General features: G+C 37.0%; 2 protein-coding genes and 1 long non-coding RNA gene across 4 annotated transcripts in view; 2 read left to right on the top strand and 1 right to left on the bottom strand.

The window, feature by feature from the left end:
• The window catches only part of CLEC1A (C-type lectin domain family 1 member A), a 39,390-nt gene extending 28,100 nt beyond the window's left edge, over positions 1–11,290 (top strand). For both annotated transcript variants that reach the window (XR_009265906.1, XR_009265905.1), the window contains exons 7-8: positions 1,181–1,344; positions 5,438–11,290. The gene's annotated coding sequence lies outside the window, so the exon portion shown is untranslated. The remainder of the gene's footprint in view (positions 1–1,180; positions 1,345–5,437) is intronic.
• Positions 1–11,460, top strand: part of LOC131520022 (uncharacterized) — a 141,231-nt gene extending 129,771 nt beyond the window's left edge. Inside the window, exon 2 of the long non-coding RNA XR_009265907.1 lies at positions 6,080–11,460. This is a non-coding gene — a long non-coding RNA (uncharacterized LOC131520022). The remainder of the gene's footprint in view (positions 1–6,079) is intronic.
• Positions 195–14,132, bottom strand: CLEC9A (C-type lectin domain containing 9A). The gene is made up of 6 exons (XM_058743702.1): positions 13,843–14,132; positions 11,826–11,906; positions 5,493–5,639; positions 3,071–3,222; positions 1,419–1,540; positions 195–757 (listed from the first exon to the last, which is right to left on the bottom strand). The coding sequence occupies exons 1-6, from the start codon at positions 13,931–13,933 to the stop codon at positions 637–639; spliced, it is 714 nt and encodes a 237-aa protein (XP_058599685.1). The 5' UTR covers positions 13,934–14,132; the 3' UTR covers positions 195–636.
• Positions 14,133–16,101: the final 1,969 nt, after the last annotated feature.

The raw sequence follows: 16,101 nt of genomic DNA on the forward strand, positions 1-16,101 counted from the left end.
CTTATATAAAGTGCTCGTAATGCAAGCGTCCAGTAGAATTCTCCAATCCTAAAAGGGTATTGTCTTACAGGCAGCAGATAGCTGTCTGTCTTCTTTCTAATATGAAAATCCATATCTCTGTCCTACTCTCCTGCAGATTCAATAGTGGAATGCCTGGAAGCCTAGAAAACATGCAAAGAAAGATCTGGCAGGCAGAGATTTTAAAAGCTTACATTTATTTATTTATATATAAAAAAAAATCAGCCAGCTAGAAACGCATCATCCCCCCAGGGGCTTATAGATTTTTGTGTGGAGTTTACAGTCACTCTAGATTAGGGGGAAACAAAAGCACAAGAACATATTTTTTCTTCAGTTTGTTCTCAGCGTTTCGGGATTTTGTCCTCAGTAGCTCAAAGTCACTTTTATTCTTGGCAATTTACACAATATCAAATGAAGGTCTGGAAAGCATTGAAGGAAATTGCCAAGTGTAAATGCAGAGATAGGTTTTGATACCTACCTCCCAGGTAGGTAGTTTCATAGCCCACACATAGGCATACTTCACTTGCCCTTTGGAATTTTGTGGCAGGTTTTCCAATGGCCTGATCAACACACTTTTGCAATAGATCTCTTCAAGTGCAATTTTGTTCAGGTAGAGGATCATAATGCATACTTCTCACAGATAAAATATTTCCAAATGCTGCAGTTAGCGGAAGACAGGGACTTGTCCTTGAGATATCCGCAAAGCTGGTTAGTTGATTGGAGTGTCTTTACTGGTGACCTGGGGAGGCAAAGTCAGTGAATCTGACTTTAGGCACGGGGCTGACAGTGATGGTCTTGTGGGTACCTAACGAGAGGTGGGTAGCTCTTTGTTTTGTTTTAATATGGTATCCTCCTATGGCACCCTCTTTCTTCAGTAACAGAGCTGTTTTCCCTCAATAAAAATATGCTACTACAATAGCAAAAAGCCTCACATTAAAAGAAATAGAGACAGAAAAGTTGGCTCTAGCTTAAGATTTCTCTCCCGACTCTTAACTCTCAAAATACTAAGGCACCTAATCCTGTTCACCAATCTCCCTAGTTCTATCTAAAAACCTGAATATGGAAATCGCTTAATAATCACCATAATGTCTTTCCTTTAGTACTCTAGCCATTAAATGATCCACAGGAAATGTCATGATACTGATAAATGTTGTTCATGCAGTGTCTCCAATTTTGATGTGAATGTGCTACGGGTGATGGCAGCAGGACTGAGAAGGAGGAAAACTTGGAAGCCATGAAGCTACCCTTCAATGACCTCAGCTTTGGTTCCAATAAAAAGCCTGTGAAGCTATCATTGCTGGTTCTGTCTTCTGGAAAAACTCTGAGGTATAAAATAAAAGGAACGTCTGAATTCCCTCAGGTTTCTAATTTTTCTTGTAACAATTCCCTCAGACACTTACAGGTCAGGGGGAGGAGCAGAGCCATCTTGCCAAAGCCACGATCTGCTGAGACCGTCCTGAGACAGTCCCACCCAGTAATCATAGCCACTTTTGATCTTCCTCAGGCGGCCAGTGATAAAGTCCTAGAAGAAACAAGACCTCAACAGTGAACTAGGGGGAAAACAGCAACAAACTATGATGGAATATAAAGTGTGACATTTTGCCTAGATGGAAATTGAGAAAGAATAAGAGAGATGGTTTTAAAAGAAGGGATACATTTCGTAGATTTGTTTTTATTGTACGATAGATGGGGTCTTAAGGACTATAAGGAAAATAAGCATCTGGTAATAAAATAATCTTAACAGATTCCGAGTTTGGCAGTTAATACATGTCAAAACAAGGTGTGATACTAATCAGGAAAAGTAGAACTATCCTTGACATCTAGACCACATAGATCATTCTTTCCCAGTATGCTTCAATACGAGAAATAATTTAGAAGATTCCAGAGGCAACTTAACTGTAGGGGTATTCTGTTAGAAAAAACATGACTAGCTTTTGTCACCAAATTTGCACAGAAAAAATAGTGGAAGCCTATAATTGTAGTGAGTTCAAGTTGTCTTGGTTTACTGCGTGTCCTTAACATATCGTTAAATTGTTCTCTCATTATTCTTTTTTTTTTTTTATGCACTGTGTTTATGTTTTTATTTATTTTTATTTTTTTTCTTGTTTTCATTATTCTTTTTTTTTCAGTAGTAGAATTTATTTATTTATTTTTCTTTTTTTAATTTTTTAATATGTGAAATTTACTGTCAAATTGGTTTCCATACAACACCCAGTGCTCATCCCAAAAGGTGCTCTCCTCAATACCCATCACCCACCCTGCCCTCCCTCCCACCCCCCATCAACCCTCAGTTTGTTCTCAGTTTTTAACAGTCTCTTATGCTTTGGCTCTCTCCCACTCTAACCTCTTTTTTTTTTTTTTTTTCCTTCCCCTCCCCCATGGGTTTCTGTTACGTTTCTCATTATTCTTGGAAAATTGAACGTTAGCTAATCGTTGAGTATAGCAAGCATACATTTTTAATAAGGTCAGAAATGTGTTAACTCTGTATTCTACTTCATACATATTTCCATACATATGTAAAATGACTTCAGGCAAACACTACTTGTTAAGATGGTAGTAAAACAGACTAAACATTTCATTTAGCAAATGCTTATTTTCATAGACCTCTCCATTTCATGACGTCACTTCCCTTTTTATACTTCGCTTTTCCTTGGTAATTACAGAGTTGTGATTGGTGGTTATACTTCCCTACAGCATTGAAAATGATGACTCTGAACCGTACACAACTGTAATATACGTACATCTTGGAGTGGATCAACAAGTCATAAAATAGTATTTTCTTTACCGCCTCGCCTTTTTGATTAACAAAGGACATACAGCTAACATATTCTCGTTGATTTCTGGATAGCTTCCTGCTTTTGTTTTGTTTGTCTAATTAAAGGGAAAACAAACTTTGGCAATTCCCACTTCGTCTCTTTGAAACCTTTATTACGTACAACAAATTTACTACTTTTGTAGAATATTAAGGAATCCTGTCTTATTAGAATCAGTCCTTTCTTTTAACGTATCAGGGTATTTTCAGAATGATAGGAAACCACGAGATAGTGTTTACCATTTCCTCTTTACTGTCTATTTGTAGAAGATTAGAGCCCTCCTTCAAACAGTCCTCTTTACTGGTGTGCCAGATTTTCCAGTTTTCAAAGACATGGTAACAACTTCCACCATTCTGAATCCAGTTGTTTGGACAAGGGCTGCAGTTATGGGCTTTGAATATAAACATACTTTGTTAAATTTATCAGAAAAATATCAGTAGCACATCTCCCCAAAGGAGCCCCTTGTCTCACCCCCAATGAAACTGCACTTTTAACCAAATGGTTCGTATGAGGCAGTACTTACCGTAGTGAGATTTATATAATTATTTCCAACTACAATAGGTCTGTAGGAACTAGTTTAAGATAAAATTAACTTTGGGGGGCCTGGGTGGCTCAGCTGGTTAAGCGACCAACTCTTGGTTTCGGCTCAGGTTGTGATCTCACATTCGTGGGTTTGAGCCCCACATCAAGCTTCAAGCTGACAGTGCTGAGCCTGCTTGGGATTCTCTCTCTCTCTCTCTCTGTCTCTCTCTTAAACTTAAAATCAGCTTTGGAATGTCTTTCCCCAAATTGTTCCTCTTCTATAATAAGTGAGCTGATTATTCTATTTTTATAAATATTTCCCTTCTTTAGGTTGACATCATTTATGTCTTCATTTGTTTGCTTATTGTTTCATGTCTGTTAACCTCACTGGTCCAATCTAATTGGAAATATACTGGACCATTAGGCAAGCTGAGTAATAAGTTTCAAGTTGATGTTTAAATTCTGAGAGTTAAACATGAACGTGTTTCATATGTAAGGGAGAGAACAAACAGTTCATTCTACTTTGAGGAATGATTTTAGAAAAACGTGAGTGAGGAAAATTGAAGAAAAACATAAGTGACCAATAAGCTTATTTCAGAACTTGGATATAACTAACAAGTAAGCCATATTGTTTAATCGGTTTTATGAACCCTGTCTTAAAGAATGTATTCACAAAAAAAGTGTGCTCAAGAGTATAAAAGGAGAACCGAAAAGCAAGAATTTGACCGTTTCTTGTACAGTTTTATAGAGGGAAAGACACTGGCATTTCCAGAACTCTAGTTTCTAGACAGAGGACTTCTACTGAGGGTCACAAATAGTTCATTATCAGTTTCCATGGATCCAATGTTGAGTTTTTTAAAGCTTTTCATTATCCTTCATTTAGAATCTATGCTGATCAGTGTCTTGTCTATTGTTAAAGTTATAGCCTGAGTGGCATTGACAATGGCAGCTGAAAGGTTGGAGGACATGTTAGATTTGTAGGTCTCCAAAATGGATATTGTCATTGTCTCAAGGTTGGTGGCTCAGATGTGGGCCCGACTCATGCTTGCAAAAGCTTGATGTATTTAAAAACACTGTGGGGCACACAGTGATTCTGTAAACATTTATTTGACTACATTTTAGTCAGAAGGAGCTATAGTAGGTTTTTGATCTCTCTCATTGGTGATTCTTTATTTTATTTTATTTTTTTTTTTTCAACGTTTTTTATTTAGTTTTTGGGACAGAGAGAGACAGAGCATGAACGGGGGAGGGGCAGAGAGAGAGGGAGACACAGAATCGGAAACAGGCTCCAGGCTCCGAGCCATCAGCCCAGAGCCCGACGCGGGGCTCGAACTCACGGACCGCGAGATCGTGACCTGGCTGAAGTCGGACGCTTAACCGACTGCGCCACCCAGGCGCCCCGGTGATTCTTTAAATGGTATTCACTCCAAGGATAATTAATGCCAATTAGGTAACCATAGAATATTTGACAAACTACAAAACAAATAGAAATAGGCTGTTTTAGGTTTAAATGCTTTTAAGAGGGGAGCGGCTTGGTTGGCTCAGTCGGTAGAGTGTGACTCTTGATTTCAGGGTTGTGAGTTCAAGCCTCATGTTAGGTGTGGAGCCTATTTGAAAAGAAATGCTTGTAAGAGATGTAAAAGATAAAACTGAAATAATTTCATAGAATACTTAAAAAGAGTTGAACACTGCATTGTTATAATTTTTGTGATAAATACTCTGATTTCTAAAATGATTTTTCTGCCCAAAGGGATATCTAAATTTGAATCTAAAGCAATGTCTCAACTAAATATATTGGAGAATTTAGAACTATAATTAAAGATGTACTTACAAATTGGAGTGATTGGGTAAAACATCAAATGCTGCTTAAAAAAAAATCTGATCTAATCCTACACATTTCCCTTTGAAATTTGACTATATGCTTTTTAAATCTGCATTTCATGGGACCTCAGTGTTTCCCACATTCTATGGAAATATATAAATAAGATTGAACTGAAGTGTGGATCAAAATTATGTCCCTCCTAATTTAAAGCTCTGACTGTAGTTCTGCTGAGAGTAAAATGTATGTCACTTTTTCTTTTAAGGGATTGGTGCCTCCATTTGTATCTGCACAGTGGAAACTGATTTGATATCAATTACCTGAAACGAAGGAGTTTTGCATCAAGGTTTGACAGTATTTCATCTGAAGGTTATGGTTTTTTTGCCATCGTGTGAAATTCCACATTGTTCTCTCCTGATGGATGAGTTTTTCTTGTTGCTTCATTGCAATAGTGGACACCTGGAACACTTCAAACAATAACAATCATTCTTAATAAAAAATACTAACAAATTATTGCAAACTAGTTTTTCCATACAGACTAAGTACAGCTGCAAGTTACTGATGATCTTTGGGCCTTTAATTCGCATTAAGTTTTTGTTTACAATTTACACTGTTCAAGAATCAAAAACTTCAAAGGAGACAGAGCAAAAAGCCACTTTACCACCCAGTCTCCCCATGCACCTGACTTCACTCCCCAAGAGCAGTCAGCTTTACCAATTTCTTTTTTACTCTTCCACATATGTTTGCTTGAATTTTATAAACAAATGCATATAAAATGCCCTCTCTTCCCTTTGTTTGGACGGTAGCAATCTGTTTATTTTTCACCTTTTATTTTACCACTTAAAATATATTTGGGGGGCACCTGGGTGGCTCAGTCAGTTGAGTGTCTGACTTGGTTTCAGCTCAGGTCATGATCTCCTGGTTCATGAAACTGAGCCTTGCATCAGGCTCTGTGTTGGCAGTAAGGAGCCTGCTTGGGATTCTCTCTCTCTCTCTCTCTCTCTCTCTCTCTCTCTCTCTCTGCCACTCCTTCAATCATGCTGTCTCTGTCTCAAAATAAATAAGTAAACTTTAAGGAAAGGTAATTATAAAGTATATTTTGGACATAATTCCATATCAGTATATAAATAGCTTTCTCATCGAATTCCATTGTCTGGATATATCATGATTTATGTTAGACATTTTCTATTGACTTTTAGACTGTTTGTAATCTTTTGGCATTCCAGAAATAAATACTGTAATAAAGAACCTTAGTCATACATAATTTCACACATATGCAAGCATATTTTTAAGATAAGTTGCTTGGTCAAAGTTTATGTACATTTAAGTTGTATTACATATCTCCAAATTACCCTCCATATATGCTGTTGCACATGGTATCTCAGTATCATTTGACTTTGCATTTCCTTTTTTACTTTGGTGTCGAAACTTTTTCTCGTACATATAAATGTCATTTGTATTTGCTTTTCTATGAAGTGTATAATTATATATAATATATAATATATATTACATACATAATTAACTATAATTTTTCTCATTGAGTTTCTACTCTTTCCTTGACTGTTTTATATGAGGTGCTTATTGTGCTGAGAATTCGTTCAAACAGGCCTGGGATCAGCCTGACAGTGTCTCTAAAGTTTCTGCCTGGTACCGACCTCTGGACGAGGTATGAGACATACTGATTAATAGTGTCGCTTTGCAATCATCAGTCTGAGGATGTTGGGGCCAGATTATACTAGCTTGTCGGCATTCTTTACTGATGCCATATGACCGATGATTTGCCCCTGGTTACAAGGAGGTCCTGAGCAGGGTCTGCTGTTGAAGCTGGTTACCTTACAGAAGTATGCCTATGCGGTCAGCAAAATATAAAAATTCCCACGCAAGACTCTATTTGGTGTGCCCTGGTACCAAAGTATTCTGTGTATACATTGGTGGTTCCTGACTGAAGAGAAGAACTGTGTTCCGAAAGGATAGTCACAGAGGGAGGACAAGACACCTGTTCGTACCTGGCCTGTCCGGATCCTTCATTGTAATACATATCCTTACTTTAATGTGGTCGTTAAATTGTACCCTTTTCTTATGGTAAACTGTACATTTGTCAGCCCTGGCATTTTGGGCCGTGTGACTCTTCGGCAAATCAATCTCGTTTAACGGGTTCTGCTAGTGCACTTGTACTTTGGTAAACTGATCTTTTCCCTGATATGAGCTGCAGTTACACTGTCCCAGTGTGTCTTTTGACTTTGCTTGTGGTAGTTTGCCCCATGTACGTCAGATGCTTTTTAAAATTTTTGATTTTGTTTAAATCCGAGGTAGTTAACATATACGGTAACAACGGTGTCAGGAGTTGAATCTGGCGATTCATCATCTACCTTTGGTAGTCAGTGCCTATCCCAACAAGTGCCCTCCTAATGCCCATCACCCATTTAGCCCATCCCCCCACCCACCACCCCCTCAGCAATTCTCAGTTTGTCCCCTGTATTTGAGGGTCTCTTGTGGTTTGTCTCCCTCTCTGTTTTTACCTTATTGTTTCCTTCTATTCCCCTACGTTCATCTGTTTTGTTTCTTGAGTCATTTTTGGAAAAAATTTACACTTGAGATTATACTTTTATAAGTATAGTTCATTTTTCCATATTTGGTAGCTGGAATTTATTTTGTTGGAATTTGTAAGGTATGACTTCAGCGTTTCACCCCCAGATGGCTACATTGTGTGTGGTCTCATATCCTTTACTGAATGAAACCCTTCCCCATTGTCTTGTTTTTTTTTTTAAGTTTATTTATTTTGAGAGAGAGAGAGAGTGCTGCATGCATAAGTGGGGGAGGGACTAAGAGAGAGAGAGAAAGAGAGGATCCCAAGCAGGCTCTGCACCATCAGTACGGAGTTCCTTGTGGGTCCCTGAACTCACAAACCATGAAATAATGATCTTAGCCGAAGTCAGATGCTTAACCGATTGAGCCTGCCACGTGCCTGTCCTCCCCATCCTCTTTTACTTGCCATCTGTAGCTGAAAGGATAGAATAATAGGAATAATATATTTCTATTATTTTAGTAACATTCAATCCGCCTGCTTTTCGGCGGAATGAACCACACAGCCTTCATTATTTTATATTTATAATTTTGTTTCAATATTCGGCAGAGCCTGCCTTTCTCCCATTTTCACATTACTTTTATATTATTTTTTGTTGCCGTTCTTTCCTTCTAAGTCTGACTGGCTTTTTAGGTCAATTCTTTTTTAAAATCATATTATAAAGTACTCATCTATTCCTAGTCTATTAAATAGTTTTCTTCACATGGATATTGCTTTTCTTTGTGCCGTTTCTTGAATTTCTTGAAACACGTGGCTTAATGTTTTTGATCAGTTTGGGAAAACATTCATCCAATAGGTCTTAAAATAATACTACTTTTATCGAACTATCTTTTCTACTTTGGGGTCTGTTATTACGCATATGCTAATCTTTCTCAATATGGTCTAGGATGCTTACCCTCTTTTCTATATTTTGCTCAAGAGCTAGGGACTAGATATACAATGGATGGTTTATGCCTTGTCCATTGGTGGTTCAAGTAACCTAGGCTGCTAGTGGCTTGGATTATGTTCCTTCTTAGCAAAAGGCTAGATATAACCAGAGTGGGGAGTAGGACAGTGATGTTACTTATTTTATTCTATCAATAATCTGGCACGTTTAGAGATTGAGAATAATATTTTTTTTAGGAATTTGAAGTATTATTCCAGAAGTTTAAATTTCGATGAACTCTTTTTAGATTAACCATATTCTTGAGGTTATTGCTGCTGTGTTTATTACCATCTGAAAAGGTTGTACTGTATAAAACTGTAATAAAACTGGAGAAAGGGAAATGAAACTTCTCTTTTGTTCCCCCCCAAATGGGAAGCAAAATACAGTGTTGGGCTTGTAATCAATTTGCGACAAGTGAGGAATAAAGATTAAACACTATATTTATTTGGGGGAATATAAGACAAATGTTTTTAAAGCCCCCCAAATAAAAGTATCTTGTAATTATACAATGTTGTATGATATACTTAATGGATGAATTAAGAAAATGAAAAAGAAGAGTAAAAACAAATGAAAAAATTTGATGTTTTAGAAAATATTTTGCACTACAGAGCTTTCAAAATAGAAATTAGCATAAATCATTTGGTAGAAAAAAATAGAAAATACAAAATAGTAGGAAGAAAGCAAGAAACTGCTTCTCCTTACATTTAAACCCGCCATTCAAATAGCAGTTGTTAGCATTTAGTTTATATCTACTAAAACTTTTTTCCACATATGCATGTAAAACCCCATCTATTTTACATATAATTTTTATAAAACTGTATTTTTCCATAAGTGACTTTTAAATCTGCTTATTTCATGGGAACTATTGTGTAACCATATCTCCATGTTAATAGCAACAGTTCTAGAAGACCTCTTTAAATTACTACAGTGTATCCTTTTATATCAACCTACATGATTAATTTTACCAGTCATTTTACTGTCAGATATATATGGATGCATTTTTAATGGTATACAAGAAAAATTTGTAATTAACCCATGCATTACTTTCATTTTTAAACAGGATATAGATTTCATTCATTACTCTTTGTCAGAAACATGTCCCTGTTTCTAATATGTATATTAAATTATATATTATATAATAATTTAAATATTAATATTGGCCTTTTTCTTACAGTGAAAATTTTCATGGAGAGAATATTTAACATTCTTTATTAAGTGGAACATGATTAAGATGAGATAATTATTAGACATTAAACATGATTTTTACAACTCAAAATATACTGGCTATAAAATAATCTATAACTAGAAGGACAGCAATAAGTTAAGAAAGTCTGAGGTCAACAAACCACTTCTTGTTTAGCACAACTCTTGTTTCTGTAACTGGCTTTTACTTAATAAAAGCCCTAAGAATGTTTTGAGAGTGTAAAAGATGATCTTGGCCAATGGCAATATTGGTAGCAAAAAAATAAAAGCCACTATATGTGAAGAAAAGCCACTAGTAAAAATATTTTACATTTGTATAGTGATATTTATAAGTTTTAAAAGTAGGTATTTGTAGCTATTAATGCAAAAAAAGCCAAAACTTGTAGTTGTAAGCATTTTGCAGAAATTACTGAAAGTTTTAAATACTTTATTTTCTAGCTAGCTTTCCTTTATCCTCATGGGAGTATTTTCTTCCCATATTTTTTGTTTTGGGAGTTTAAAAAAAAAATTGTTTCATACAGACTACATCCATGGGATTACGGCATTAAAAAAACAACAAGCAGCAATCACTGATGTTGTCACCGTCTATCTTACTTTCCTGACCCCATTTTTAGTTACTTTTGTATCCTTCCAGTGTCACTCTGTGCATGAATGCTTGTACTGTCGTCAGAATGGAGCTAGACAATATTCCATTCAAAGTGCCCAGGTTTTACAGAAGAAACTGAAATATTAGAGGTTAATTTACTTATCTGTTAGTTCTCTTTCAACTCCTCAATCTATTTCCAGTGTGTCTGTTTGAGAAATATACATTTAAGTGTGAGTTTCCTAAAAAAAAATAGACTTGCGTTTGATTTAAATAACGTTTTTATATGATACCCAGAGAGTAGACGGTGAGATAAGGAACTCTTTCGCAGTGCTAACATTTGTTGTGAAATTTCTTTTGAGGTGATAGACAAGGCAACAATTACTTATTGAACTTCTAGTAATTCTTAAAACAATTTTCTAAGAACAATCAGGAAAATAAGTTCATGGCTAACATGAACAAGATCAAGTTTCTTGTACTTTGTGGAAGCAAATCTGAACCTGTCTCTTCTTCATTCTAGAACTCATAATTCTCACCAGCTAATGTCTGCTAGATAGAGAAATGTTTTTCCAGAGCATATGAAAAGGAGGAATTATCTGGACAATAAACTTTATCTCTGTCTTTCTATATATACTTCCTAGTGCTAGCATGAGTGATAATCCAAGTTGTTGGTTGTTTTTTTGTTTGTTTTTTGTAATCTGCAGCTCTTTAATTATTATATTTTATAAAAATTTCACTAGCCAGATACGAAAACATGTCTTAAAATTTGGACTAAAGAAATGTGATTAATTATGGCCCAAATAAAGTGTTCAGATTGCATTAAGCTTACTATCTTGTACTTTGCCTCATGTAAAGTGAAAAGCTCTTACTAACATAATCTGCATAAAGTTAAATTTAGAATACATGCATATTTAGAAAAGAAAGAGCATTATACTGAGATCTTTCAAATTGCATCCTTTGGCATACTAATAAAAGTCACAAATTGAATCATAAGTCATTATTTGCATTATTTTCCCCAAAGAGACTATGGCATTAGAATTGAGTTAAACAATTAACTCGTGCAGATGAGCATTAAAAGTTATCAGTAGCATCCCAGTGCTTAGAGAGTTACATAAATGCCCCATAACTTAAATTAGTAAGCCATTATTTTACATCACTTATATGCATTTACAGGTTTCTCATTGATTGGTTTATCTATTTATAAACTATGATATTTATTTATAATGATATATAGAATTGTCTATAAAGCTACATGCAGCGTATATGTACATATGTATTTTTATAATGCATAATTATATGTAAAGTATATGTAGTATGTATACAGAGAGATTATTTAGAAGATACCCTTTTGTACTTACACTTGATGCCCAGGAAAACAGAGGTTGTTACTGAGCCCGCGCAGAAAATACATGAAATCACCACCAGAAGACACCATGTTCCTGAGCAAGGAATAGGGCCAATGATACTGAGTTAGAGAAAGTAGACGAAAGACATGGGCTAAGAGCAGACCGAGTGAAAGAAAGAATTTGCATTCTTACTAGAGAATCCCTGAAGCCCTGGGGACTGTGGTAACAGGAAAAAAGCACTCTGAACTTTTGGAAGTGCAAGTTAGATTTGGAAAAATGTCAAATCCAATAGGTTAAACAACATACTTCTCTTAACGGTATATGATGCCACAATCTTACTACCTAGTTTTCTAGTTTTCTCTTCCAGCAATCTTTTAGAGCAAACCGGGTAGTAAGCCTTCATTTTTGAAAGCAAACATCCTCATCTCTCTCCAGTGCCACTTGAACAAGATTGGTTCAAAGATATTTCTTTTATTAAAAAAAATTGGGGCGGGAGGGGGGGCGCCTGGGTGGCTCAGTCGGTTAAGCGTCTGACTTCGGCTCAGGTCATGATCTCACAGTTTGTGAGTTCGAGCCCCGCGTCAGGCTCTGTGCTCACAGCTCGGAACCTGGAGCCTGTTCAGACTCTGTGTCTCCTTCTCTCTCTCTGCCCCTCCCCGGCTTGTGCTGTCTCTATCTCTCTCTCAAATATAAATAAATGTAAAAAAATTTTTTTTAATAAAAAAAATAATTCTTTTTAATGTGTATTTATTTTTGAGAGAGAGAGAGAGACAGAAACGGAGCATGAATCGCGAAGGGGCGGAAAGAGGAGACACAGAATCCCAAGCAGGCTCCAAGGTCTGAGCCATCAGCACAGAGCCTGGCACGGGGCTCAAACTCATGGACCGGGAGATCGTGACCTGAGCTGAAATGAAGAGTCAGACACTTAACTAATTGAGCCACCCAGGCACCCCCACAGATATTTCTTTTAAAACATACAATTTTGGATGAGGGACATTTTTTTTCCAGGTAATTTTGCATCTATTCAGGAAGGAAAAATGAAGAATGTATGATTTGCTATATTCTTAACACTAACCAGAAAGAATTAAAAGTTATCTTTGTTTGGATTATGTGGTAGGCTGAATAATGCCACTGCCCCAAATGCCCATGTCTTACTCCCTGGAACCTGTAAATATTACCTTTTGTGGTAAAAGAGACTTTAAACTAAGTGAAGGATCTTGGGATGGGGACTTTATCCTGTTTAATCTGGGACTTTATAAGTGGGAGGTCGGGAGTCGGGGTGCTATATGACAATGGAAGCAGAAAAACACTTGAAAACATAATGCTACTGGCTTTGAAAATGGAGGAAAAGACCATGAGCCAAGGAAAGCAAGAAATGCCGCTCTAGAAACTAGAAGACACAATGAGATGTATTCTCCCCCAGAACCCCTTAAAGGAACGCACCCTTGCCAACGCCTTGCCCAATGAAACCAATTTTGGACTTCTGACCTTCAGAACTGTAAGATAACAAATTTGTCTTGTATTAAACCCCTCGGTCCATGTTAATCTATTATCAAAATAATAAGAAGCTAATACAAATGTTAAATAATAATACCAGCACTGATCACTGGAGCAGACAGCTCCAGACTGATAAGATTTTGCCAGGTTTTCAACCCATGTTTTCTCTTTATTTCCTAGTATTTGTCAGGTGATTTTCAGGGTATTTTATGCAGGAACCAAACTAATAAAAAAATACATGATTTCTTTCATGTATCTTCCAAATTTGGGAATTCGTTGTCTTTCCAGCGAGAGAGAGGGAAAAGGGTTACTTTTTTGTCATAGGTTACGTATTTGTCGTAGCCATTGCTCTTTTTGTTTCTCACCTTTACTTACTCTCCCATATCACTTCATTTTTAACATTAGCGTATCATGCACATTATCAGATGCATACATGAGTAATCTCATTAGAAAAATCACCTTGGGCTCATCGTAGGCCAGGAAACAAAATGTAAACTGCAAAGTCTTGGACTAAATAATCAGAACTGGTTACCTGAACATTTGGTGGAAGACAGATGTTTCTGGTAAGGGTTTGGTGTTGGATTATCCCACTGGAGTGAGTTGTATGTCCCTTCTTCCTGCATGTCTGAGATGCTTCGATAGGTAAGGCAGTCTCCAGGAGAAGCCGAGGCAAAATATCTCCTTTTGTGGCAGGAGCAGGCGGGTGAAAGAATTGAAATTGACTACTTCTCACACCGGTGGGAAACTATGTTTAGGTTTAAGGAATAGAATCGGTGCATCTTCATCTAGAAAGTAGAAGTTTGTGAAGTTGAAGCCAAAGTAAAACTTGTTAAAGAAGGAAATGAGAAAGAACCTGAACTTGAAACGGCCGATGGTAGAATAGATTATTGCTCTGGTTTCGAAAGCACAGCAGATGTTGAAGGTGACAGCACTAGGTTATTGTCAAGATGAAAAGAATAGAAGTCCAAACAGCACCCTTATATTTGGTGTAGGAAGCATTTGGATGACCTAGGGAGCAAAGAGCCAGGGTTCGCTCACCTGGGACAAACCAGGATGTAAGGAGCTGTGGATCACTGTGTATCCTTAAAATAAAAAAGCTAGGGAGGGATTTCATCTCTAAAATCAATTTACCTGCTGTAGTAGTTAGGGTAATGTAGTGACAAGCGAGTTTCAGAAAGCACACTAAAGATTATTTCTTGCTCACATAACAATTTAGCTTGAGTAACCCTGGTTAGTGGGTCAATTTCTTCCAAGGGGGACCCAGGCTCCTTCTATCTCGTGAGACACCGGAGTCCCTTGGAAAGGGAAAGAGAAGATGGCAAATCCACATCTGCTCGAAAAGCCATAACCTACATGTAGCACATCCACATCCACTAATGTAATGCTTGTGTTTGGATCTAAAAAGCTGGGCCCGATAAATGTGATTTTTGCCTGGCCAGGGAAATTTTTATGGCAATGTTACTCTAAATGGGAAGCATGAGTTATTTAGTGGATAGGTGGCCATTTCTGTCACATCCTGTGACTATAGCATTGGTATTAAGAAACTTGGTACTTTAATCACCATTCACATATTGGCCATTTGTCCTTATGGCCAAAGGTCATGTCTTAGTAATGCATAGTTTGCAAATCTCAACAATCTGCAAAATTGCAATGTTCCCTTTTGTTTCAGTGTCTCCCTGCATCAATCATTGGTCTCTGTAACAGAAGAAAACAAATGGCATATTCAGGGAGTGATCTAAGGGCATTGAATAAGGGCACTGTTGGGGGAAGGATTAATGGACCCAAAAAAGGTGGTGAGATATGCATTGGGATACTGTTATCACCCCTAGGCCTGAGGAGTTAAGGGGAGGGTGTTTGAACTCCATGACTTGTTTGATAGGGGACATGGCCTAAGATACCGAACTTACAGCCTTTCCTTTGCCAAACCATGTCATGGTAGGGAAGACCCAGGGACTGAATACCTTGACCACTGTCTCATTTCAACCTTTGATCACTGCTAGGACCTCCCAATAGCTAAATTAACTGGAAGCCAGCGGCAAGTTTCCCCAAATAATGCTGGTTATTTGAGTTCTGCCTCCCAAGACACAGGGTGGGGCCGAGAGGATCTCAAGAGGTAAAGGGAGACTATCCAGCAAATTCTCTGAATACTTCTAATGGTTTTCACGTGACTTGAGATTCTGATCTGAAAAACAATGTCACTTAACTCTGTAGCCTTTTTAATGTAGTGATTTCTATCTTGAAGAGAAGAAGAGGAAGAAGCCATAAGCATACCAAACGTGCATTAAGACTAATGTCAGGAGCACAGGAACAGGAAGTTCAATGAGTTGTCATTAATTTCCAGGTGCGCTCACATTTTATCAGGACTAAATATCAAGCTTAGAAAGATCTAGTTTTCTGTAACACAGTATATGCTCTGATAAATTTCTTTAGGGGAAACACTGGGCTCTCCCAATAAAGAATTAATAGGTTACTTGTATCGCTTTTGATGTTTTTAATCATACCACCTTTTACTGATTATTCATGACTTTCCAAGTAGTGTTTCAAAAGGCTTTTATGTGAATTATTTTGATTCTCAGAACAGCTCTATGAAACAGGCACTGTCATTAGCACAGTGTAACTTTGTTGTAAATTGAAGCGCAGAGAAATCAAACTATTTACCAACTGGAAGTCAGTATTTGAAATTAGGTGTTCTGATCACAGAGCCTGTGCTATTAAAATCTGTGCTATTCTGATTTCATGTATAAGATTATTTTGATTTGAGGACCAGAAAAAAGAATCTTTGTAGGCACAG

Source organism: Neofelis nebulosa, chromosome 8 (assembly GCF_028018385.1).
Source record: "Neofelis nebulosa isolate mNeoNeb1 chromosome 8, mNeoNeb1.pri, whole genome shotgun sequence".
NCBI classification, from domain to species: domain Eukaryota; kingdom Metazoa; phylum Chordata; class Mammalia; order Carnivora; family Felidae; genus Neofelis; species Neofelis nebulosa.